Source organism: Stomoxys calcitrans, chromosome 4 (genome assembly GCF_963082655.1).
Source record: "Stomoxys calcitrans chromosome 4, idStoCalc2.1, whole genome shotgun sequence".
Lineage (NCBI taxonomy): Eukaryota > Metazoa > Arthropoda > Insecta > Diptera > Muscidae > Stomoxys > Stomoxys calcitrans.
This window is the reverse complement of record NC_081555.1, coordinates 162,405,643-162,430,031: the sequence shown is the minus strand read 5'-3', so window position 1 is coordinate 162,430,031 and position 24,389 is coordinate 162,405,643. Positions and strand designations below refer to the sequence as shown.

The window sequence follows — 24,389 nt, the reverse complement described above, 5'->3', positions numbered from 1 at the left end:
CAAAAAATTTTGTGTGAGCAGAGAATATGCGAAAAAGAAGATAACAACTGAGATAATGGAAACAAAAATCTGACATCTTAATACCGGCAAACATGGCCGCCTGTTAACTGCTGTTCGCGTGAGACCACCTTCCTAAATCCGCTTTGAAAGGTTAACATGGCGAAAAAATTAAAGGTGGTCTCATGTGTACAACAACCACAAATCATATGGTGCATGCCGCAATCTTGCCATCCAGCTGATCGCCGTTTTGCCAACACACAGAGAAAGAAGATACCAACAAAGAGAATGGAAACAAAAATCTGACATCTTAATACCTTCAAACCTGGCTTCCGCTAACAGCTGATCGCATGAGACCACCTTTTTAAATCCGCCTTTGAACGTTAATAAGATTCGACCCGGCCGAGCTCATGCGCACCTACTTGATTATCCGGGCCTCTATTAATCGGTTACACCGGTTACCGGTTATTTAGAAGCGGCCGTTCCTTCATTATCCCTATTCGTAGAGAAACGGCCATTCCTCCATTCTCTTGTTCGTAGACATTTTCGTTTCGTTGTTTTCTCAAGCTCCCGTCGAGAAATTTATTAAAAATTAATAACTCACAACTTAAATTAAGTGAATTACAAATGTACCGAACTTGGTAGTATATTCCCCAGAGATTTTTTAGAAAATATGGGAGAGTAGTGCAAAAATTTTTTGGTGTACAATAAGTGTTTGCGTGTTGTGACATGACTGTTTTTAACAAGAGATTCTTTAATTAATGTTTGCTAATGGGCGAAATGTCCTTTATTATGCAGAGATTGGGGATTTGCAAATGAAAATCGCGAAGAGACAATGACAATTAAGAACACACCTCTTCCTAATCCATAAATGCAATATTCAAGCGAGCACAAGACACAAAAACCCAAATCCAAAAATTGTGCAAAGGGGAAAAAGCGAAGGTGTTGATTTCGGCTTACTTACCGAGATCTATTGAACCCACCCTTGCAAAAGCGCAAAGAAACAAAAAAAAAAAATTAGTGAGTGAATAGTGCAAGTAAATTAGAAGGAAGGAAAGTACGAACAGCGAAATACGAAAAAACTTGGCCAAGAACAAGTAAATTAATTCACAAAAACAATTCAATTTAGAAAATTGTGTACATGTGTGCCTTTGTGTTTTATAGGATAAAATAGACCACAGACATTATGCATATAAGTGAACGCGAAGAAAAGCAAGTTATTCCAGGTCTTCTCTTGCGAGTGAGTGCGTTGAATTATGTGCATTTAAACCAAATAGCTTCCAATAAGCCCCTTTAAATTCCATATATGATTTAAGAAAATTCAATATTCCATATTTATAAATTTTCTTCCATACAAGCAATAAGAATAGTAGAGTAGTTTTAGTCAGTGTTGTTGCTCTGCTCTGCTGAGAGCACAAAACTGCACAGTACTACCTCCAAATAAGGTTTTATTATTTGAATTAATAAGTGGTGTCTGTGAAATCGTAATCGTGCAAAAAGTCTCCAATAGGCCAAACGTAAAGCAACGAACAAAATTGTCTGTTTTTGCGTTCAACTGCATGTGTTTGTGTGTGTGTGTACGATTGTCGGTGCGTGCTTGTGTTTTTGTATGGAAACACAAAATTTTAAAATTTTGCTGTTTTTTCGTCGTGGTCGTCGTTGTCGTTCCTTGGAGTTTATGTGAATAACTAAATAACCAACTGCGAACTTGAAATTGAAGTGTATTTTTGCCGTAGGTTTATTGAGCCAGATTTGCACAACGACAAGTCATAAAACAACAAATTCCATTGAAACTCCAATCATCAGCCCAAAATGGATAGTTCGAGTGCCGTGGGACGGCGCCGTGTTAATTCTCGTGTAAATGCAGAGGATCAAGCTTTGGATCAAATCGCTAAAGAGGTAAGTAAACTACTTTTTGACAAGATGCATTTTAATTCTATGTCATGCCAAGCAATGCGTTTGAACAGTAGTATGGATTTAATAATTTTTTTGGTGTAAGTCCACAAAAAAATCGATGCCTTACTTTTTCGAGAGGTTCCATTTAAGTATTCGAGCATTTGCACTCACTTAAAGAGCCACATTTTGATATATCTTAAAAATTTTCCTTAACGTTTCGTTAAGGAATGTGGAATACTTCTCTTATATCAACGAGTGCAGTCCGATGAAAGTCGAGTCCGAACGGCGTGCTGCATAGCGACATCACTTGGTAGAAGGATAACTCACAAATGTAGCCAACATTATTAAGGATATATACCTCGGTGCCACGGCGGCCTCATTTGATATGTCTTACATAATTAAATAGTGTTGTTCTGTTGTAGTAGCCACATGTTTGTATGTGAAGATAGCGATTCTGGTTATCCTCCTATATGTGAGCAAGCTCACTCTGGTCCATAGGACCGATCGCCGCGGGAACAAGATGGCCAATAATTCGCTTTGTCGTATCAAGCATTTTAGGCACTCAGTATTTAAGCAAGAAACGGTTCCGCCCGGCCTTTCACCGAGACTATACACTCGTTACTGCTTATTGTCCGCGACTGCAGTTGCAGCTACTCCGTTTACGGAAAATTTCAATAATTCGCAAGAAAATCTATGTTAGAAATTTCGTACTACTTACAAAATCCTTAATTGCCCTGCCACGGCCATAAGTTGGTTCATGTCTGGTATTGTGTCCCTACCTTAAGGCACGCTTTTTTACTGCGGACTAAGTTTATTGACGGCAGTCCTCCGGCCTTCACCACCAAATCGTCTGCCCTTTCATTCAACCTTACTCCGTTATGGCCCGGCACCCAAATGATGCATATTTTGTCATCCACTGAGTAGGCGTTAATCTCCTTCTTACACTGCAAGACTGTTCGTGACCTTACCGTCTTGGTTGTTTTTGCCCTTATGGCAATTTTACAGTCCGTAAAGATGTTCACACTCGACGTTCTCGCGTTAGCACCACACCACCTCACGCATTCACGCATCAATATTAATCATCTATGCAAGATTTCAAGCGGCTAGCTTTATGGTATCTTAGACGACTGGTTTAGAATACCCCCATCCTATGGTGGTGAATATAAAAATTTTCGAGTAAAACCGGTAAACGGTTATACATTTGAGATCAATCTTCCTGAAATTAGACCAACCCTTTTTGTGAGATAATTAATAGCTTCAAAATTTGGATTTGTGTCAAGAGTCACCGTCAAATGCATTAGACCATCCCGCGAAAATGATGTGCCATTTTTTCGAATTTTTATGGATATCAACAGAGGATATCGTATTGCATCTCCTCTCCAAATATCGGAGGTGTACCGTTATGAAATGTGATTGAACATGATTTTGGTGTAAGTGTTATTAAGGGTTCGTTTACATTTTTGCGTGACTGCGATATGTCGAATTGTCGTCAAAATTGCCATTAATATCGTATGTAATAACTGGACTATCTTAACAAGAAATCGGTTTAAATCTAAAAATTTTTGTAACGAATTATTGCTTATAACGTAAGTTACACATTTGTAAATGTAAAACATGGGAAGTATTAAAAAGTAATGGAAATAATAATGAATATAAAATCACCAAGGCGTATTTATACGGTTTTGTACCCCTTTTTGAGGCTCTTGGATGTTTGTATGAGATATTCAGGTCATTTGAAAAAGAAGGAGTTAAAGTTTGTAGGCTACGGGCATGACGTTTTTATCTCGGTGTTTGGCCATTCAGAGTGCATATAGTATGCTGCCAAGATTGGCAAATGAGTATGACGTAAACCTCCGGAAGATAAAGTTGGTGCTACTCACCAATATGAAGTAACTTGGTGTGTTCAAGAGACCTCTTCTAGATGGGGTGGAGCTACCGCTTCCAATATTTATAGGTCTCCTGACAACCAATCGCAATGTCAAGACTTTGACGTCGCGCTGGACACATGGCGGACTTACGCTTTATAGACGGATGAGCACGGTTGTGTCACTGCCTGAAATTGCCGCGGTAGGTGTAGGACTATGGCTAAACAAACACTTTGTTCCTGTCTATATTATTATCAGGCACATAGTCTTTGGCAATCCTTGATTACAATAGGGGCTTGAAATGGCAGATTGGAGGGAACATCTCCAGCTCGCCTGTGCCCTTTATTGTCATGCATGTTGGCTCTTTACCTTCTTCATTCTTATGTCTGGCATTGTATTTGGTTTGTGTTTTTCACTTTTTGCATCTTTTTCGGGGGCAACACAATGAACCTAGTTTTCCGAGTAAAGATGATAACGATTGAAGTTGTTAGACGCGTAAAATTATATAACCTAAGTTTAAGAATCATAACAGACGAATTAAAAAATGAATTGATATATCAAAGTCCATCATCTGTGCTGATGCGGCCACCTTATAAAATACGCCTTGCCTTACACTTTACATTTACACTATAATTTTCAATCCCATGGCAGTCGTTTGTACGTACGGGATCGACCCGATTTATTCCTTCATCGACAAGGGCTGCCGCCTCAGTGTACTTTTCACTACTACAACAGCAACGCTATAAGTTTAAATTCGTCCATATCGTTATATGCTGTCCTTATCAAAATCTGCACAAATTTTGATGGACGTTAGCGGAGGTGTTCACAACCGATTTCTTTGGAAGATGTCGGAGATTCTAATAAAAAAAATCACTAAATTTTGTGCAGATCAGTCGTAAATTGTACGACCTTATAAGTGAAAACCGTGAGTTATATATATTGGGAGTTATATCCTTGTCTGATCCGATTTCATCAGGACATAGTGGCAGTGATAGAAGAAAATATTGCGCAAAATTTTGAGTTCGGTAAATAAAGGGGTTTTATACTCGTTCACGGGTACTATATTTAAATGTGAACCTATCTATCTACTGAAGTCTGTAAAAATGTCAATGCCATAAAAGAATCCTAAAGACCAAATTTTGTTAGGATCGGCGGACAAATGACCTCATTATTACAATATTAGCTGAAATCGAACAAACACATGTGTGGGAGGTTATGCAAATCTGAACCGATGTCGACCAAATTGTATACACCTAGTAGGATTCATAGAAGAAGACATGGTCCAAAATTTTATTATGGTCGTATGTACGACCATATGAGGACAATACTTAAAACTGAACCGATTTCTAAAACAAAAAATAACAGTAATCTCAATATTCATCACTTTGCTTGCCAAATTTCGTGATCATCAGTTGACAAATTACCAAATAATTTCAATATTATTTCAAATCAGACAGACAAATATGAGAGCTATATCTAAATCTGAACCGATTTCGTCCAATTTGAGTGTGTTCTGTCTCTAGACCACAAAAGTCAAATGTGCCAAATTTTGTTGAAAACCAGCCTTCCAGCGTGCCCGCGAAAAATGATGTAAGCGAGATGAAGCCCCGATGTACTTCAAATATCCAGAATTTTTTTTAATTTTCGTAAATACGCTTTAATAGATGTCTAATTCCAAATTTGAATCGCCAATCATGAATATATTAAAAGTTATACAATAAAAACCGTCTCCTGTAAAGTTTGGATTTTGTCGCTTACATCATCTTCGAGGGAAGAGCTCGATATGATCATTTAGAAAAATTCGCGTATAGGATTCAAAATCAAAAAAAAAAAAGAAAATATCATCCGCAAATTCGTAAGGTTGACAAAAATTATTTATCATTTCCGATAAAATGTCATTGACATAAGTTAAAAAAGAATTGGGCTCAAAACTGATACCTGTGGTACACCAGGTGGAATAGCACCAATACTAGAGTTAGCTCCTCCCAAAGAAAAATATTATATAAGATCAATAATGTAACAAAACAATAATCTGCACACCATCTTATGGAAATTAAACTTTTCGAACAGCTTCCGTATTAAGCCACGTGATCATATGCCTAAGTGAGATCTAACAATTGCAATTTTTGTGTCCATCCTAATTCTGCCCTATGGAATCGGTTAAAGAAAGAAACGCCAACGATTTTAGCCGATTTTGTTGAAATTTTGCACGTTGTGTCTAGAGGAGGCAATTTTTATACGATTTGGATTAAAATTTTAAAGGTGGTATTTCGTCATAACCTCTATCGGCCATTTTATAGCTTCTATATTAACGATCTTCTTATTAACATGTCGAATGCGATCGTTGATGAAGGGTTAATAAGATTTGATCCGTCCGAACTTATGCATTAAATTTCGTAAATTTTTTTTTAAGTTGTTTAAAAATTATTAAAAAAAAAACAATTTTTTTAAAATTTCCTTTTTATAAAAAATTTAGTTCAAACTTCATCTTCAAAAAAATTTAGCTATTTGAGTTTTTTTCAATATGCAGTTAAAAGAAATTTTATAGCGATATTCCATTCACATTGACTTAGATTGCACATGATAAGGTTAAAAAGTTATTTTGAGATTGTTTTTTAAATGAGCTAATCTTTGCTTGTGATAATTATGTATTGCACTACACACTGTATACCTACAGAAGAAAATATTTTTCGTTTTAGTCGGTTTCTTGATAATATCGGGTTATTTATAACTTGGGTTCTTGTGAAAATTAACCGGTTTCTTACAAATAATTGATTTCTAATCATATTTTATGATAATTACCACTTTTTTTTCATTGATATTTTGGCTTTGAAAATATTTTCTCGAGGTTTGACATTCAGAGGAAAAGTCTTAAAAAATTTATCAAAATTCTGCCATTGGGGAACATTTTATCTACATTTAAAAAAATTTTTATCAAATTTTTGTCTTCATATAAGATTTTATTAAAATTTGTTTTTAAGAATTCTTATCGAAAAAATCGATAACATCTAAAAATGTTATCGATTTTTTTTGATTGATCAGATATAAAAAAGAAAATTGTCGTTTGAAAAAATGTCTTTCAAATTTTGAAATTTAAAAAACAAATTAGTAAATTTTTTAACCTAAAGCAGGGTATTAGGTTCAGAAAATTCTTATCGAATTATTGTCTTCATAGAAAATTTTATCAAAATTTGTTCTTGAAAATTATCTAAATTCTGTCGAATTTTTTATATTTAAGAAGATTCAAAAAAATTGCCCTTTGAAAAAATTTCTTGAAATTAAAAAAAAAAATTATAGTAAATATTTCATCTTAAGAGTGGGGCTAATGTTCAAGTTTTACAGTAAAACCCCATATAAACATTGGTGAAAAAAATATATGAAAACATTTTACGGTACTAAGTTCTTTAGGAGGTTAGCACCGTAGCTCAGAGGTTAGTATGTCTGCCTATGATGCTGAACGCCGGGTTCGAATCGTAAAGAATTTTCAGCGGTGGTTATCCACTCCTAATGCTGGCAACATTTGTGAGGGACTATGTCTTGACGTTCATTCAAAAAGTGTCTAGAGCGTTTTACAACTTAAAGCCACACAGCTAAAAACCAAAATTTTCGAAGCAGCCGGTTTACGTACCGGATTGACCCGATGGAGTCTTTCATCGTCAAGGGCTGCCGCCTCAGTCTACACAAACTCAATAAAAACGATAAGGGTGGGGGTATACTTACATCATCATTGTGTTTGTAACATATCGATCCATGGTGGAGTGTATATAAGATTCCGCCGAACAAACTTAGCACGTAAAAGCGTGCTAAGTTTGTTTGGGCGAAATGATGGGGTTGCCTACAAAATGATATGGTTGCCTATTTATCTTTTTATTGTAAAAAGCGCTACAATTAGGCTGCTACTATGTTTGCTCTTCGCGTTGAAAATCAATAATTTTCGAGATTTCTTTCTTAGATAATAGATATTGAAGCAAACAAACTTTCTGATTTCATTCTGTAGGGCATTCTCCAATACCTATGATAAAATTTGAACAAGAGCATTATGTTACAATTGATTTTTTTTAGTATTTTAAAAAGTAATCAACAGAACAGATATTGATTTTAAACGCAAAAAGCCTATAAGTGAAACAATGTTTTGTGGAAACTTTCCACAGTGAACAAACTTAATATCCAACTTAAGAAAAATTCTCATTGAAATTTTACCATTATAGGAAATTTCGTTGAAATCGTCCAACAACGTTCTCAGAAAATGTTATAAAAATGTTTCTTTAACAAAATAGATATACTGGACGACATTTGAGTTCATCTAATGATAATTAACAAAATTTAAAAAGGTTTTATGACCCATGGTTTTTTGGTTGTTCTTGATGCAGCCCACGATAACCTCAAGCGCAAAAAGTCAAGATACAACGAGCCGAATTTGCCATGCCATCTGGGTTAAGTTCTGTTTTTGTTAGGATCAGAAATCAGTTCGGATTTCAAAACGATTCACACAATCACATCAAAGCTGCACTGACTACAATTGAGAGTAATGAACGAAAAACGACCAGGCGTGATGTCATAATTTTTCATCACAACAAAGCTCGACCACATTTTTTATCAGGTGGCCGCATCAACCCAGCTAATAGAACTTGATATGTCAATTCGTTTTTGAATTCGCCTTACAAAAATATTGTATAAACTTCAAAACAAGGCGTATTTATCAGATGGCCACATCAACCCAGCTGATAGAATTTGATGTGCCAATTCGTTTTTGAATTCTCCTTACAAAAATATAAACTTCAAAATAAAAAAATATTTTAATTGTTTTTGGAAATGACGAAAAAGCGCAGAAAACCCAGATAAAGTTTAAGTCAGTACAAAGTCAGACATTAAAATAAAGAAGACAACATGCATGAAAAAAAGCGGGCTGGAGTGTTCCCTTTAATCTAGCATTTAAAGCTTTAGTTGTCAAGAATGGCTAAAGGACTATGTGCCTGAAGCAAATTTAGATATATAAAAGGTGTTCGCTTGGCCATAATACTGCATCTACCCCCGCAATTTCTAGGCAATGCCACAATAGGTGATCAAACGTCTATAACTCAACCTCATCCCCACAAATCAAATCATCGACGTCAAAGTCCTTACATTGCAATGAGTACGGAAGCTTTACCCCATCTAGGAGAGATCCCCCGAACACACCAAATTGCCTCATATTGGTGAATAGCCCAAACTTTATCTCTCGGGGAATATATCACGCCCATTGGCCAGTCTTGCCACACAGTCACACACCATAATGACAACGTCATCCTCGTGGCCAACAAACTTTAACTATCCTCTTCAAATGACCTGAAAATCCCAAAAATATCCAAGAGCTTCAAAAAGTCGTACAAAACACCTCTAGTTAAAATCTTTTTTGAGCCCTTTGCTAGTAGTACGCTAATTATTCGGCAGCATTCAACATCAGCTTCACTTGGTAGCTATCTACTGCTATAATAACCTTGTGAAAACTATGCCTTCTTGATGGCTTTGTGGGTAAAACCCCTTTTGCACTGCTCATTAAATCCGGATTTAAGGCTCTCGTCAGCAGATTTTATAATGGGAGAACAGATGATCGAGCCATTAAATCCGGATTTGAAGAGCAGTGTAAATGGGGTTTTAGCCTTTAGAGCTTATGAGAGTTTTGTACATTTTTAAATTTGTTTTTTCTAGCTTGCCACTCAAAAATAAATTAACTTCTTGCTCTGATTGGTCGAAGCAAATTTGCCGAAAACAAAATTTTATTCGCCTTGCTTACAATTTTGACATTACAAGTTCCCAAAAAAGATGTTTGTTGTAACAATTCGCCGATGCGGCCACCTTATTAAATACGCCTTGGGTTTTACTTTAAAAGAAAAAACAACGGTAACTGTAAAAAGTTTTATTGTCTGATTAGTTGTATCAGCAGTTTCTCATATACATACAATTCCTAAAGATTCGGCCATTAAAAAAGTCCTTTGGGCATAATCTGAAAGCAAGGAAGAAGGCTTTCCTTGAAACAAACATACTATTAGCACCAAAAGTGAGTCAACACCCTTTGACATTTAGTTTATGGTAAGAATGCGGTAAGAATATTGAAGATACTTATATATGCCATTTTTTTTTACTTAGAACCCTTTTTGATTGGCGACATCTATTATCGCCTATCTGCAACTGAATTTTTTCAAAAATATATTTCCTACATCTGTGAATGTATCTTTTTTTTATCATTCCACTTAACCACTGTGTGTTCTTTGTTGTTGTTCTGTTTCAGGTACTAAATGATGTGCTAATATAAAAGAGAACTGAGTATTCTCAACACTAGTTCATTCATTTTATTGCTGTTCCTCTCTTTTTGACTCCCATAAACCATGGAGTATTTTCTCGTAATGGTAACGACGTGCCTAAAAAAAACAAGACAACAACACCAGCTCTCTGAGCTAACTAAACAGCTTGACAAAGAGAGTCGGCGATCAGTTAAGCAGTCCACGGTTGCCAGATTTTGTTTTGAGAGAGATCCCAAAATTCCTCAAACATTTCCCAAAAAATCCCCAATTAAAATGTTTTTCCCCTAAAAATTTCCTCAAAGAAAAAGATTTTCTGATTAAAGTTCATCTTATAAAAAAATAAGTTTTATATCCAGAAACCAAAGAATTTGTGCATTTTGTTTTTGTGATTTTAAGGAAGAAAAAATACTACGTGCCAAACTTCATCAAATCCGACAACTTTTACGGATTTCTGAAGCTTAGGATGTTAAATCGGGATATAGATTTATATGGAAGCTAAATCGTGTTTTAAGCCATTTGTTAAAATTCGTAAAGAAAAAAACACCGTGCAAACTTTCAGACCAATCCGATAACAAATGCGGCTTTCAGGAGCTAAAGATGTCAAATTAAGAGATTGGTTTACATGGGAGATATACCAATTTGGATTATACTTGTCACGATTATTAGAAGCCGTAACAAACAATGAGATACAAATTTCAGATTTTAGGGGCTCAGAAGTCAAATCAAAAGACCACTATATATGGGAGTTATATCGAAATCTGAACCAATATGGCCCATTTGACAACGGGCCAAAATTTCAAGGAGATAGCAATTAGATAAAAATTTCAGCTTCAAGGGGCTCAGAAGTCAAATCGAAAGACCACTTTATATAGGATTTATGTCAAAATCTGAACCGATATGGCCCATTCGATAACGGAAAAAATTTCCAAGGAGATAGCTTCATTCGTTCGATCGCTATCCTGGTTTCGACAGAAGGACGGATCAAAAAAATATTTACTTTATGGGGTCGCATGAACATTTCATTAAGGAACAGGGGAAAACTTCTCACATATCAATGAGTGCAGTCCGACTCAAGTTTAAGCTCAATGATAAGGGGCCTCCTTTTTATAGCCGAGTCCGAACGGCGTGCCGCAGTGCGACACCTCTTTGGAGAGAAGTTTTACATGGCATAGTACCTCACAAATGTTGCCAGCATTAGTAGGGGATAACCACTGCTAATATTTTTTCTGATGGTCTCGCCAGGATTCGAACCCAGGCGTGCAGAGTCACAGGCGGACATGCTAACCTCTGCGCTACGGTGGCCTCCAAGGGTGTTGGCCAGCCCTAAATATAAGGTACATTTGTATACTCAAGAAAATTAATTTTAATTGTATGGTGATGGATTTCCCCTAGAAAATTCCTAATATTTACTTTTTTCCCCATCAAAATCACCGTACCCCAAATGAGAATATTTTTCCCGATCACAATAAAAAATTCCCTGTGTGGGGAAATTTTCCCTAATCTGACAACACTGAATCATCAGTCAGTCATTTGTCGACGACGTAATGAGTAAGCGCAGCACTCAGAAGAAGTTGTGGAGATAAAGAAACAAGACAACAAATTTCAATCCATCCATGCTTTGGAATATCCACACAAAAAGCGAGTTTATTTGATTGACTTTGTCAATTCCTCCATTTGTTGTTTATTTTGTTTTAATATATGTAAGTCGACGGACGGGACGATCAAAGATCGGCGATCAGCCAGACTTGGGTTAAGTTGTGATTACGCAGTAGTCGGGAGTAGAAAACGAAAAACGTGTGCTCCACAAAAGTAAAGAAATTCGAGTGACTGAACAAAAATATCGATAAAGAAATAAGAAAATCCAGTGAAATAGAAACAAAAAACTTATAGAAAACCGAAAAAGATCTCTCAAATATGTCGGGAAAGCAAAATTCAGCGGACAATGTAACTGCCTCGGTTGGAAAAACCAACAATAAAAGTGGCAATAAAAATAAGAAAACAATTAAAAAATCATTGAAGTCGAAAACACAAAAAACCAAAAACCCCAATACCAACAACAGCAGTAGCAACAATAATAGCAACAACAACAATAACACCACCAATGACACCGAAAAAATTGTTGTAAATGATGAAATCATCGAGGAGTTCGATTTCAGTGATAGTGATTTGGCTGAACTTAATGCTGCATGCATAACCGACAACAACAACAAAGTAGAGGCAATTGAAGAATGCGAAGAGGCCCAAGAGACATCACCAGTGGTGGTGGCGGCATTGGAGGCGGAGTGCAGTGTACAGCATACCAATTCCGCTGCCTCTGATAACAACGAACAGGTGGGAGAGGTCTTAATACAAATAGGAGTCGAAACAGCGACGGCGGAAACGACTGATAACACTGATAAACACGAACAGCAACCCACAACGACAGTAGTAGAACCCACAAACCATCCAGAAGAAGTCGACGAATCAATGTCACGCCTAACAAAGAATGCCACTGAAACTGAAGTATGTGAAGAAAAAGAACACAATAGAATCAACAACAACGCGGATAACTATGAAGACGTCGTTGACGATGGAAATAATGTGAATTTAACTCAAGACATTGAGAAAACAAATTCAAATGAAAAGAAGCCATCATCGTTGACTTTGTTGGATGTAAAGTCCAAACCCGCAACAACAAACGTATCGAGCTCATCTCAGCTCAACTTGGAGGCAGCAACAATAGCCAGTCATAAGACGACTGAAAGCTGTAATGATAATGATGACAATGATTCTGAGGAGGGGGAACCTTACGATGAACTTTTAGTCCAGTTTCTTGATGAAGCCAACAACATAGTAAGAAAGTCCAATTGCAATTTTAATCTAATGTCTGTAGGATATGGTCAGGAATAGTCGAGTGGGAAATTAAAGTATAAAATGTCCACGAATCATAAACTTTAAATGATTATGATTAAATGGTTATGTAGCTTTATAAAAAATGAAAAGGAAAATTTGCCCATGAACAATCTACTGAGGAGCTGGGGCAAATTTCTCACATATCACTGAGGTTCTGTAGCTTTATACTGATCAAAAGTATATGATCTGCCCTTCTGACTTTGGAAGTGACAAATTAGGTAAACAACTATTTGACATGGTTGTAAGATTCACACCTCCATCTCGCACCAAGATGAAGGTGATAAGTTTTTGCCATAAGCAGGTTTTTTTGTGTCTAGAGATAATCACATTCACAGAGTAGACTCTGTAAAGGCTATGCAAGAGTAGAATAGGTCATTGTCTTTTCTGCTACTGAAAATTGGATTTTGGAATATATACGCAATTCTTTCTCTAAAGCATACTGAAAGACATTTCAATAAGTGGACATTTAAAATAAATCAGGAAAAAACTTAAGCAATAATTTTTCCGTACAACGCTTGAAATAAAAAGAAATCCTATCAAAATCAAAAACTCTGTGAAATGCATATCTTGAAGTCACTATCGATTCAAAACTGCTACTTTCAGCACATGTCCGACTGATTGCGAAAAGCGACTAAATGCGGGAGATCCCCATACACGCTTCTAAATATGAAATCGAAACTTAGCCACCTCAACAAACTTATGTATGATAATGACCTATGCTTACCCTGTTTGGTTCAAGAACGCTGCTACCTGTCATATCAAAGAACTTCAAGTTATTCATTGCAAGAATCTAAAATGTATCCACTATCTTAATTGGAGACAACCCACCCAACCTTTACATTCCCACTTTGGACACAAAACCATCTATATGGTTATGCGACAACTGACGCTGTCATTTGAAGAACATTGTGGAATGTCTAATTCCGATATTATAAGAAATTTCATGCAAAATTATGTATAACCTATTTTAGCTTAAAAGTAGTCTTTTTACATGGTTTTCACCTAAATTTCTTAAACATGTTTATGTGACTCATAGGCTTTTCATACCTAATTTTTTCCCCTTAACTGTGATATCCTCCTTGTACATAATAACACACAACCTGTTATTTATTGTTGCAATACATCTTTTGTAAAATCTCATGCATATAACTTAACCAACAGAATTTTGAATAAAGGACAACATATTAATAATGAAAATATTTTATCGGACATAGATGTACCCATGTCTATAAAAAAAGTGCATTACATATGAGAATACATGTCGAATAAGAAATGATCTATTGTGAATATTTTCTCAACAGCTGTTGCGCTTTTTGTAACTATTACTAGATTCACATTCACAGCAAAGCCTAGTACTGACTACGACTTTTCGCCCGACCGCAGTCAAATTCCGCAAAAGTAGTACTGAGTTATTTGAGCAATAAACCAGCGACATGTCGCTGTGCCAATGCAAATTTCACTTCAATTAATTGCATATGTAATTAAATGCTCACGAGTCCAAGCAACTGTTTTTCATAGTTGTTCTTGTTGTGTGACTTTTGTTTGTGTTATGTTATATTTTGACAACGATTAATAGGCAATTTTCGTGTGAATGAAATTAGTACTAGGGTAAACGCAGTGTAAAAGGTCTGGAGTTTGTTATTTATTTTAATCGAGATGATTTTATTTGCAATATAAAAGTACTTTATATTTGGTTTTTCGGTTTGCAGCCAAGACATTAATGTCGCCACTGAAAAATAGTTGTGTAGAATACAAGATGGCGACAAACATCGATTTATAATTTTGGCTGAATTTTAAGCATTTTTGGCTAACAAAATACTTATGTATCAGAATTTATCGTTTTTATTTGCAAATAACTTAATTTCATGTTGCAAGGGCTTATCAAAAAATACATTTTATTTGTAACGATATCGTGAAGGAAAATTTCGTCAATGCATTTCCTTAGGTAAAAAAAAATCGCGAGAAGTGCATAATGACCTTAAAGCGCAGTATGCACCTCTCGCGAAATTTTCGCTTGCGGGTACGCAGCTCAAATGATATGTTTTTGTGTAACAGGGTGACATAATAGGCATTGGTAAATTTTTTCTTGCAACTCGGAATGAAAAATGTATGTTTTAATAGCTCCATGCATAAGAACGATAACTTACAGGACATGTGTACTTTATTAGCCACAAATGATTAAAATTCGACCAAAAATTATGAATCGATGTTTTTCGCCATCCTTTATTTTACACAATTATTATTCAGAGGCGACATAGATGTCTTGACTGCAACCTAAAATTTCGCAAGAGGTGCATGGCCAGCTAAAAGCCAAAAAACATATGCAAAATAAAAAACTTAAAAAAAGCTTGTGTGGCAACTCGCTGTAATGAGTTGGTTTAGTAATTTAAGTTTTTTACGGTTTTTATTTTGTATCTGTTTTCCGGCTTTTATGTGAATTCAAGTAATAGCTACAAAAAACACAGCAGTCGGCAAACAATTCACAATAGTCCATTTTTGGATTTTGCTGATTCATTTTATGTTATTTATTCCTTTAAATTAAAAACAAAAATGTAAAAAATTTGACAAAATATGACTCTTCCATTTTAACCAGTTTTGGGAAACCAAAATCGTTGTTCTTTAGTATTCTTGAATTTTGTGATCATATATTTTTAAAAAATTTCTGTATTTAGGCTGAAGCCAGATTAGCCGCCAGAAGGCAGGCCAGAGCAGAGGCTCGTGAAATACGAATGCGAGAGTTGGAACGACAACAACAGCAACAGGAGCTGAATGCTGATCGTGCATTCGATATGCATACAACAGCATCGGGTATAGATCCTTTATCACGAACACGACTAGGAATGGGGAGTGCATCACCAGCAATTAGTGGCTTATTAAATTCTTCAAGGGGTGCCAATTCAATGTCTTCAAGACGTAGCAGTGAAGATTCTCTAGAAGAGGAAGGACGGAGTTTAAGGGATATCCGCCATGAGTTAAAGGTAAATAATTATATATACATTTCTCTAAAAGAACGCACTTATTATAGATGTCTTTTTCTTGTATTATTTTTCTATCAGGACGTGGAGGAACGATTTCGTAAGGCCATGATTGCCAATGCCCAACTGGATAATGAGCGTGCTTCACAGACTTATCAAATACAATTGCTTAAAGACAAACTGGAGGATATGGAAGAATCGTATGCCCAGCTGCAGCGTGAATTCAAAGAAAAATCACGTGATTGTAATGCCCTTAAGCGTTCACTGGACAAGCTGAGTGAAGAATTGAAGCTGGTTCAAGGACAACTTAATGAAAGGGATACCCTAATTGCGGAACAAGGTTTAGTTATTGTTGCTGTTGAAAATGAGGATGGCACAGATGCCAAACGTGCTCTAGTCAGCGTAGAAAATGCACAATTATTAGGATCAGTTCAGGGTTCTTTAGGTAGGATTCGCCTCCCATTCGCGAATTATAAAATTTTTCATAAATTTTGCAATTTCCTTAATAACAGATGTACGACTTAAGAAATTCACCGAAGAAAAACAACTGTTACAGTCAGAAGTCCAGCAATTGCAAGAACAATTGGAGACATACAAAAGTCAAGGCAAAGGTAGAGGACGGGGAAATTCATTAAATGGTCCTTTGGGTTCAGACGATGACGACTATGAAGCTCAACGTAAATACAAATACTAAAAAAACACATATGTACAAGTATTTAAAAAAAAATTATTTACTCCATTTATTTTTCAGGAGAAGCAAATAAAATAATATCGGACTATAAGTATAAATTGCAAAAAGCTGAACAAGAAATTGCTAGTCTACAGTCAAGTTTAGCCAGATCAGAAACTCAAGTTATAAGATATAAAAGTACGGCCGAAGCAGCTGAGAAGGCAGAAGCAGAACTGAAAATTGAAAGAAGGAAACTGCAAAGAGAGGTATGTAAATACTACAAAGGTTTTCGTCATAGTAATTAATATATATAATATATCATCTAAAATAATCAGCGTTAATATGTAGAATGCGTGATTATAAACTCAACATTAATTAATACACATATCATCAAACGTTTGTTTGCGATATTTAATCACGAGCATTTTCGTCAAAGCCAGTACGAATGGGCTAATATGACCAACTGCCATCAAACGTATTAGGTATTACCAGAAATGTTAAAGATATGGCTTGATAGAACACAGAGACAAAAAGTTACGAAAATTTTTATACGCACCACCTTAGGATGGGGATACACTGATCTCATTTATAACCCCCCTAAAGGCCGCACATTGAGGACGTTTCGCCATTTCGGAAAAACCAAAAATATAATATGTTGGTTTCTCTCTCGAGAAGAGCTTAATGATCGATCTTTTTTTTTTTTTGTAATGGAAAATGAAAGCCAGAGGATACTACATACCAACCATGGTATAACGCGTTTCGACATCTTGGCTTAATAATTCATTTATCTGATACCTTTAGGTGCGATAGCTTTTAAGGTGTACTTTGGCAAGTTGTACTTATATCGAAGTCATTGTGACAATTCCTTTACGAAATGCATAAAACACTAACCAAGCTGTCTCTTGCCAATATATGTATGTTCTGTTCAGTGTTGCCGTTTTTGGTAGGTTCCAACCAAAATTGGTAGGTTTTTATTGTCTTGATAGGTTGGTAGGGTAACCTCAATTTTTGTTGGGTTTTTTTCAACATACATATAAATACCAAGTTAATTACCGAAAAAATCACTCCTTGTCGCTTCTGTATAATCGTTAAAAGTGAAGAAGAAAACAATAAAAGTCGAGGAGCAAAATACTGTTACGAGGGGTCTCACTGATCAAGGCGTAAGTTCTGATGTTGACTATAACTGGTAGGAGTGTAAAGGGATCTCTTCTAAATTTCATAAATTGTGGATAGGAAATGCGGCTTTTGTGCGTTCAAAGCCTTCAGTCAGAAAACTCAGGGTCCATGCAACTCATTGTAACGACGAAAATTGGTAGTAAAAGCGCGTTTCTGGGTGCAAACGCTTAAATTGGGGGACCGCTTTACCAAACACGGCACGGTTGTTCATTGAAATGGGGTCAAGAATACGACTTTGTGAACTCAAGATTTCTTATCGGGAGATCAATATAAAGGGTACTTTTAGAAGATAGAGGTCACTTTTGAACTTAAGGCTAGAGTAGAGTGATTTTATCAAACAGACGGACGGGCATATCTAGATCCTGTATGAATAATGGCGATCTGGTACTTTGTAGCGTTGAAATTGTGTTCCGAATGAAAAAAAAAAAAAATACATTCTATAGCACATTTTTGGCTTCACAACCTTAGGTAGATCTTAGTCGAGTTTAGTAGGATTTTTCTTAAATTTACGTAGGAAATAATTTTTTGGTTCTGGTTCTGGTTTTACTGGTTCTGTTGTGGCGAGGAATTTCTTTTTCAGACACCTAATGTCGCTTTAAGGGTATCAATCACTCATAAAAACGTTCCGAACAATTCAGTCGAGGGCGAATTTTTCTTAAATGGCTATATTTTTTTTCTACCTATTCGACACGATTTTATTGTTTTGTTCCGGAACTGCAGCTTTAATATTCTATCTGTGTGTACATATTCACTAAATTGTTCGTTTTTGGTTAGCTCTTCTTTTTCTCTTTATACAAAAAATCGTTGACCTACGCATAAAATCAACTATGAAAAATGTCTGGAATACCTGTACCAAAAGCTGCAGTTTGGGAGAACAACCCACAGGATATTATTGGTAATGCCTAGACATCGCCTGCTAATATCAAAATGGCAATATCTAACAACGCGATCCGCCTATGGTACCTTTGCCCTTATCAATCCAATCTATTTGCAACGAAATTTCATTTAAAAAAGTTTTACACAAAAATCTTTAAATAATCTTAGTATTGATAATGTCTTAAATAATCTTCATATTGTTAATTAATTATATATTACATACGTTACTTTATATATTAAACTATGTTGAACTGTCTTAAATGTAGGTCTGCGGAGTCTAGTCCTCCACTCCGACCCCGGGTCGGAGAGCGGTACGGAGTAGGGGCTAACATGCTCAAATCCGAACCAAACTGCGACTCCGACATCCACTCTGGCCTCAAAAACTCGACTCCGGTCGACTACGCAGCCCTAATTAAATGTCATTGATATCTCACATACTGTAATTATAGGATCAAACTTTACCTTAACAATATTTTCGGTTTAATTTTCTGCAAATTTGCTTCTGATTTACGACAGTCACTCGCTTTTTCATTGCCTCTTTTTCAAGACTAATTGACAAAATTATATAACAATAAATTAATAATAAATCCATACCGACCAGGTTTCTTCTTAATAATCAACTTCTAGTGGCATGATATTTAGCGATTCATTGGAAGTATTGCTCATATTCTACACATTCATTAGTTTCTCCTTTTCTGTATGTTAAAAAAAAAAAAAATCTTGGCATGTTGTGTTCTTATCTCCAACAATTGCAACTGACCACGCAATACACGGTAGTTGTTAGTCATTAAAGTTCTTTAAAGAAACATCTGCCTGTGTGTGCAAAATGTGTGTTTAAAATTTAATTAAAGGTTGGACAAACTTTTATTCATAGGCAGCATAATCGTGGTATAATAAATTGGATACAATTTTATTCTTCTATGTTAAGGTGGCTAATATGAGCCCACACTATGACCATACCACCTTAGGCGATGTATTTTAATACGCCTAACTATATCAATATTGATGTATAGTTCTTGTGGTTCATACATCATCGATATTCGTCGTTAATATAGACTATGTCATATCTTTTACTGAGAAATTTACAACGGGTCATTTTGACCGATTTTTGAAATTTATTCGAAATTTTCTTCAAAGAAAAAAATTTTTTTGTTTAACAATTTATGTAGCATTTTATGTAACCTGGTGTAGTCTTTACGTTTAACATTATTTATTTTATTTTAAATTTACGGTGATAACTATGTGGTATACCTAAATTGACTTACTGGTTATTTTACCCTTGTATAAAATCATACCACTGTTCGCCAAATTTTATCAAAATACTGCTAAACCCGATTTACAGGAGAATATATGAACCCTTTGCCCAATGGAAGCACATTTGAACGGTATTTATTCAAATAAAAAAACCCCGTGCCGCAGTGCGACACCTCTTTGGAGAGATGTTTTACATGGCATAGTACTTCACAAATGTTCCCAGCGTTAGGAGGGGAAAACCAACGCTGACAATTTTTTCTGATGGTATCGCCAGGATTCGAACCCACGCGTTTAGCGTCATAGGCGGACATGCTTACCTCTGCGCTACGGTGGCCTCCGTAAAATTATTTCCTCCCGAAATAAGTGTTTTGGGTATTTTTGTGAAAAAGTTCTGGCAGTATTTCCGATCGAGGGAAAATCAGAGCTGCCAGTCGTGGCGATTTTGCGACAAATTTTTCGAAAAATGTTGACGATCTTTATTTTCAATTTTCAAATTTTTGCGAAAAATACCTGGCAGCACTGGAGAAAATACCGATACATCATCGCAGCAGCCGTATATCAGCTTGCCGAATACCTTATCGTAGCCAAACGGAACGTGCGGACTAGAGTGATATGATTTGTATCTCTTATTCTATGGCCCCACAATCTGTAAACTGAATATAATGCTATGTCAACACTGACACGTTTTTTTCACTGTGTTTTCGAAAACGACTCAACCGTTCACGCATCTCTTCAATTATTGTACATAGTTTGTTAATGTGTAGATATTTTGGACATTTTGACAGATGGCAGATTCACATGCATTGATTCACTTATAAACAACACGTTTTCAAGGCACTATAAAGAAAAAAACTAGTCGTTTACCCAAAACAGCTTTGGACTCAAAATAGTATAAAAGTCAATGGTTGGTGTGGTTTTAAGTCATTCTCGAACACTGGAAAAAGGTAACTGTCGAACCCTGAAAGAAGAGATTATAGAACCTCTGTAACTTCTGTCCACGTAGGAGGGAGTGACTGATGCCAAATGTTGCGTCAGATTGAGCAACGTCAATTTAATGGGCATTCCGAGAATTATATGTCGAGAAGAAGAGCCGTTCATCGCATTCGCGGCCAACGGCTAGATGACCAACGAAATCTCCACATTGATTCCGAAGATATAGCCGAGTAACTAACTAAGATCTATAAAACTCTGCTGATAGGGACCGGTCCAAATTCTTGTCCCCTTGACGAATTGCCACTTTTCTAACACCGTAGGACTACACATTTCCGTATGGATAATAATTACTACAGCTTTACAGGTGTCAATCTAACAAAACGAAATATTCACCAATTGTAATGATTTAATATTCGCATGGTGTTCACAAGGGTAATGAAATAATTCTCTCTCTACCTCTATTACAAATAGAAAAACGAAAACTCTTATTTATAAAGTGAGGAAACCAGTCAATGCTATTAGGTAAGGTAAAAAAGAGGGTGCGGATATTAATCCGCCCCATGCCACTATGAACATACACCTAAGCCAGTAATGTTGTTGTAATCACATTTTCATTTGGAGGTGGCGATCCTCGTCAAGCTCCTGTAGGCAAGCAAGCACGTTCCGGTCCAAGGGACCGATCACCGCGGGAACAGGGTGGCTATTGGTTATTCAAAGGCACTCAGTATTTGTACAAGAGCCGGTGCCACCCGACCTCTCACTGAGACTCCACTGGATACTGCTGAATGTCCGCGACTGCAGTTACAGCTACTCCGGATGCAGCATTCCACTATCCGCTACCTGTGGACGCTCCCGGTAGCTCGTAGCTTAGATCGGACCTCAATGTACCAGCTTGTGTGGTGCTCACAGCTATCCCGTGCCGGGCCTAAGCCAGTAATCGTTTTGTTGTGCGCTCCAAATACTAAAAAGTGACCTAAAAAAAGAAAATTTAAATCAGGAATTCCGTGCTGCTTACAAAATCCCTGATTGTTTTCCATACCGCGCCCCTTTGTTGGTTTATGTCTGCACCTAAGTGCTGGTGTCTGTTAGCTGCGAAAGCCGGGCAATGACATAGCAAATGCTCCGACGTCTCATCATCTTCCCCGCATGCCCTACACATGCTGTCACTTGCCGCGCCGATTTTGCATAAGTAAGCTCGTAGTTTTGTGTGTCCTATAATGATACCGAAAGTTTTTTTGCTATTAACAATAACACATTTTCCACCTTTTCAGTGATTCGCAGATACCAAGTCTGCAGCCGGACAATATCCGATTATATGTAAAAAAAATTCAAAATTATTATTAATTCTTTAATATAAAGTCCTTGTGCAATACGCACTTCTAGATTCTAGCTGCCCTTATTGTAAATTCCATCCAAATTATAGATAATCACTTTTGTTTACAGAATCGTGAGGCCATGGAAAAACTTGAAGAGTTGGAGACATCTAATAATCATCTCATTAAACGGCTGGATAAGCTAAAGAATGCAAAGAGTGCTCTGCTCAAGGATCTTTGACCATTATATGGCTATGAACGCATGTCTCAAATAAATGATGCGACTAGTAAGGTTGATATTGAGGATTCAATTACAACAACTGGAAAATCATCTTCTACATCACCAAAGCAGCCACACACTTATAATGCCCATAGCAGAAATGGTTCCGGTACTAATAAAGTCAATGGCAGCAAACTGCATAAAACGAATGGCCATTGAAGTGTCTCCCTACTATTACCCATCCACTCCCTAAAAACATACCTTACACCATGTATTTTTGTTTGTTATAATGTTGTGTTGTTGCTAAAGCTTCGTGTCTGTCAGTCAGTCGGTTAGTTATTCATATTTTAATTAAACCTCTTCCAATCTCTCTCACACATACACGCAAAATAACGTCTAATTCATAAGAATGCAACAGGAAACGAGATTGCAACAACAAAATTATAACATACACATGCATATATATATAAATAACAATATATATATATTTATAATATATAATAACAACAATTAACACAAAATGAAAAAGGAAGCAAAAACAAAAACAACAAACGGTCAAATAACGCTGCAACGCTCTCTGTATGCGATAAACGATAATCTATTACCTATGTATGTATATTTGTATACATTTATTATTATTATATTTAATACAATGTATTTGTAGTCGAAAAAATTATAAAGTTTTTTATTAATATTTTATTTGTTGAAATATTTATTTTATTTTTAACCTGAAGTAAAACAAATCTAGAATTTAAAATTTTTTATTAATTTTATCGCGGAAAAAAAGCGAAACAAAAATCGCCAATCAATCAAAACCTAGTTATGACTAACAAACTGAGAAAAGAAAACCCCCTCACAGCCACATACATACATACATACACATAACTACACAAACACCAAACAGCAAAGTACCCACGCAACAAACAAATTGTTTTGTTGCCGGTCAAATTAACTAAAAAAGGCCATAAATAAATAAAAGAAATTTATTGTTTTATAAGCAAATGTTTTTTTTTGTATTATTAGAAAAGTTTAATATGTATGTATAAACAAACTGCCTATCTCTCGTTTAGATTTTTTCATTATGCCTATTTTGAAATATTAAGTGCCGCTCTCTCTCTCTCTCTCTTTCACTCTCTTACTCTCCATCAATTGCCTAAGTATTTTTGTGTTTATTTTTTTCTAATTTCAATTCCAAGCGCAAGTAAGGTGTAAAGTACTTAAAGAAGACTTACGCAAAAAAACACATATACATGCATAACTAGTATATTCCCACTTATATTACTAAACGAGCACAATCCTTAGTGAAAATTCCTCTCTAATGTGAAATGATAAATCATTGTAATATAAAAATAATTCATCTTGCCATCAAATTTTTAAAAATAAAGCCAAAATTGCTTATACTGTACAGCACAGACCCTTAAACACAAACACATACACACACATATACAAAAATCCCAAATATTTACCTAACTACGAAGAATTAATTAAACCCAGTTTATGTTTGTTATTCTAATTAATAATAGTGTTTTGCGATAAAAATCTAAAATGAGAAATTAGTTGCTTCGCACATAACATTTTTCTAAAACCCAATAATAAAAACAAAATTAGGAGTATGAACGAAATAAAGATAAACAAAAAATATCAAATAAAAGTTATTTAAACTGTTGTTTTCTTTCAGAAGATTTATTTATTTAATAGATACTATGCTTATAGTAAATACAAGAATAATGATGCAATCCCATGGCAGCCGGTTGTACGTACCGGATTGACCCGATGCAGTTCTTCATCGACAAGGGCTGCCTCCTCAGTGTATAACACACTGCTACAACAACAATAATAAGAAGATATCCATATATAGCTTTGACTAGAAAGGCCATCAGCTAGAAGATTTAAATGGTGCATAAATAGAGAAAGGGAGATAATATTTGGTCCCACTTCAGATTGGGAAGAGTGAAGCCAGGACTTGGCAACTGTTTAAGAGAATTGTCGAACTACTATGTTATGACTCGACAGAGGAACAGTCGACAATAGTCGTGTGATT

General features: G+C 35.8%; 1 protein-coding gene across 6 annotated transcripts; it reads left to right on the top strand.

Annotated features, from left to right (window-relative positions):
• Window positions 1-529: 529 nt before the first annotated feature.
• On the top strand, window positions 530-24,003 carry LOC106091271 (leucine-rich repeat flightless-interacting protein 2). 6 transcript variants are annotated; one of them, XM_059366807.1, is made up of 7 exons: window positions 530-1,094; window positions 1,734-1,896; window positions 15,604-15,909; window positions 15,988-16,351; window positions 16,419-16,583; window positions 16,658-16,842; window positions 22,259-24,003. In XM_059366807.1, exons 2-7 carry the CDS (start codon window positions 1,810-1,812, stop codon window positions 22,367-22,369), a joined length of 1,218 nt encoding a protein of 405 aa, XP_059222790.1. In that variant the 5' UTR covers window positions 530-1,094; window positions 1,734-1,809; the 3' UTR covers window positions 22,370-24,003. The 6 variants fall into 6 exon arrangements, with proteins under 6 accessions (XP_059222790.1, XP_013113198.1, XP_013113197.1 ...); XM_013257744.2 differs by having other exon boundaries at window positions 530-1,237; XM_013257743.2 differs by having other exon boundaries at window positions 530-1,677.
• Window positions 24,004-24,389: the final 386 nt, after the last annotated feature.

Bases quoted from the DNA above. Each gene is read 5' to 3' on its own strand.
- LOC106091271 (XM_013257741.2), top strand. From the start codon at position 11,954: ATGTCGGGAAAGCAAAATTCAGCGGACAATGTAACTGCCTCGGTTGGA. The intron at 15,910-15,987 runs GTAAATAATTAT...TTTTTCTATCAG, and splicing joins ATATCCGCCATGAGTTAAAG to GACGTGGAGGAACGATTTCG. The intron at 16,843-22,258 runs GTATGTAAATAC...TTTTGTTTACAG, and splicing joins GAAGGAAACTGCAAAGAGAG to AATCGTGAGGCCATGGAAAA.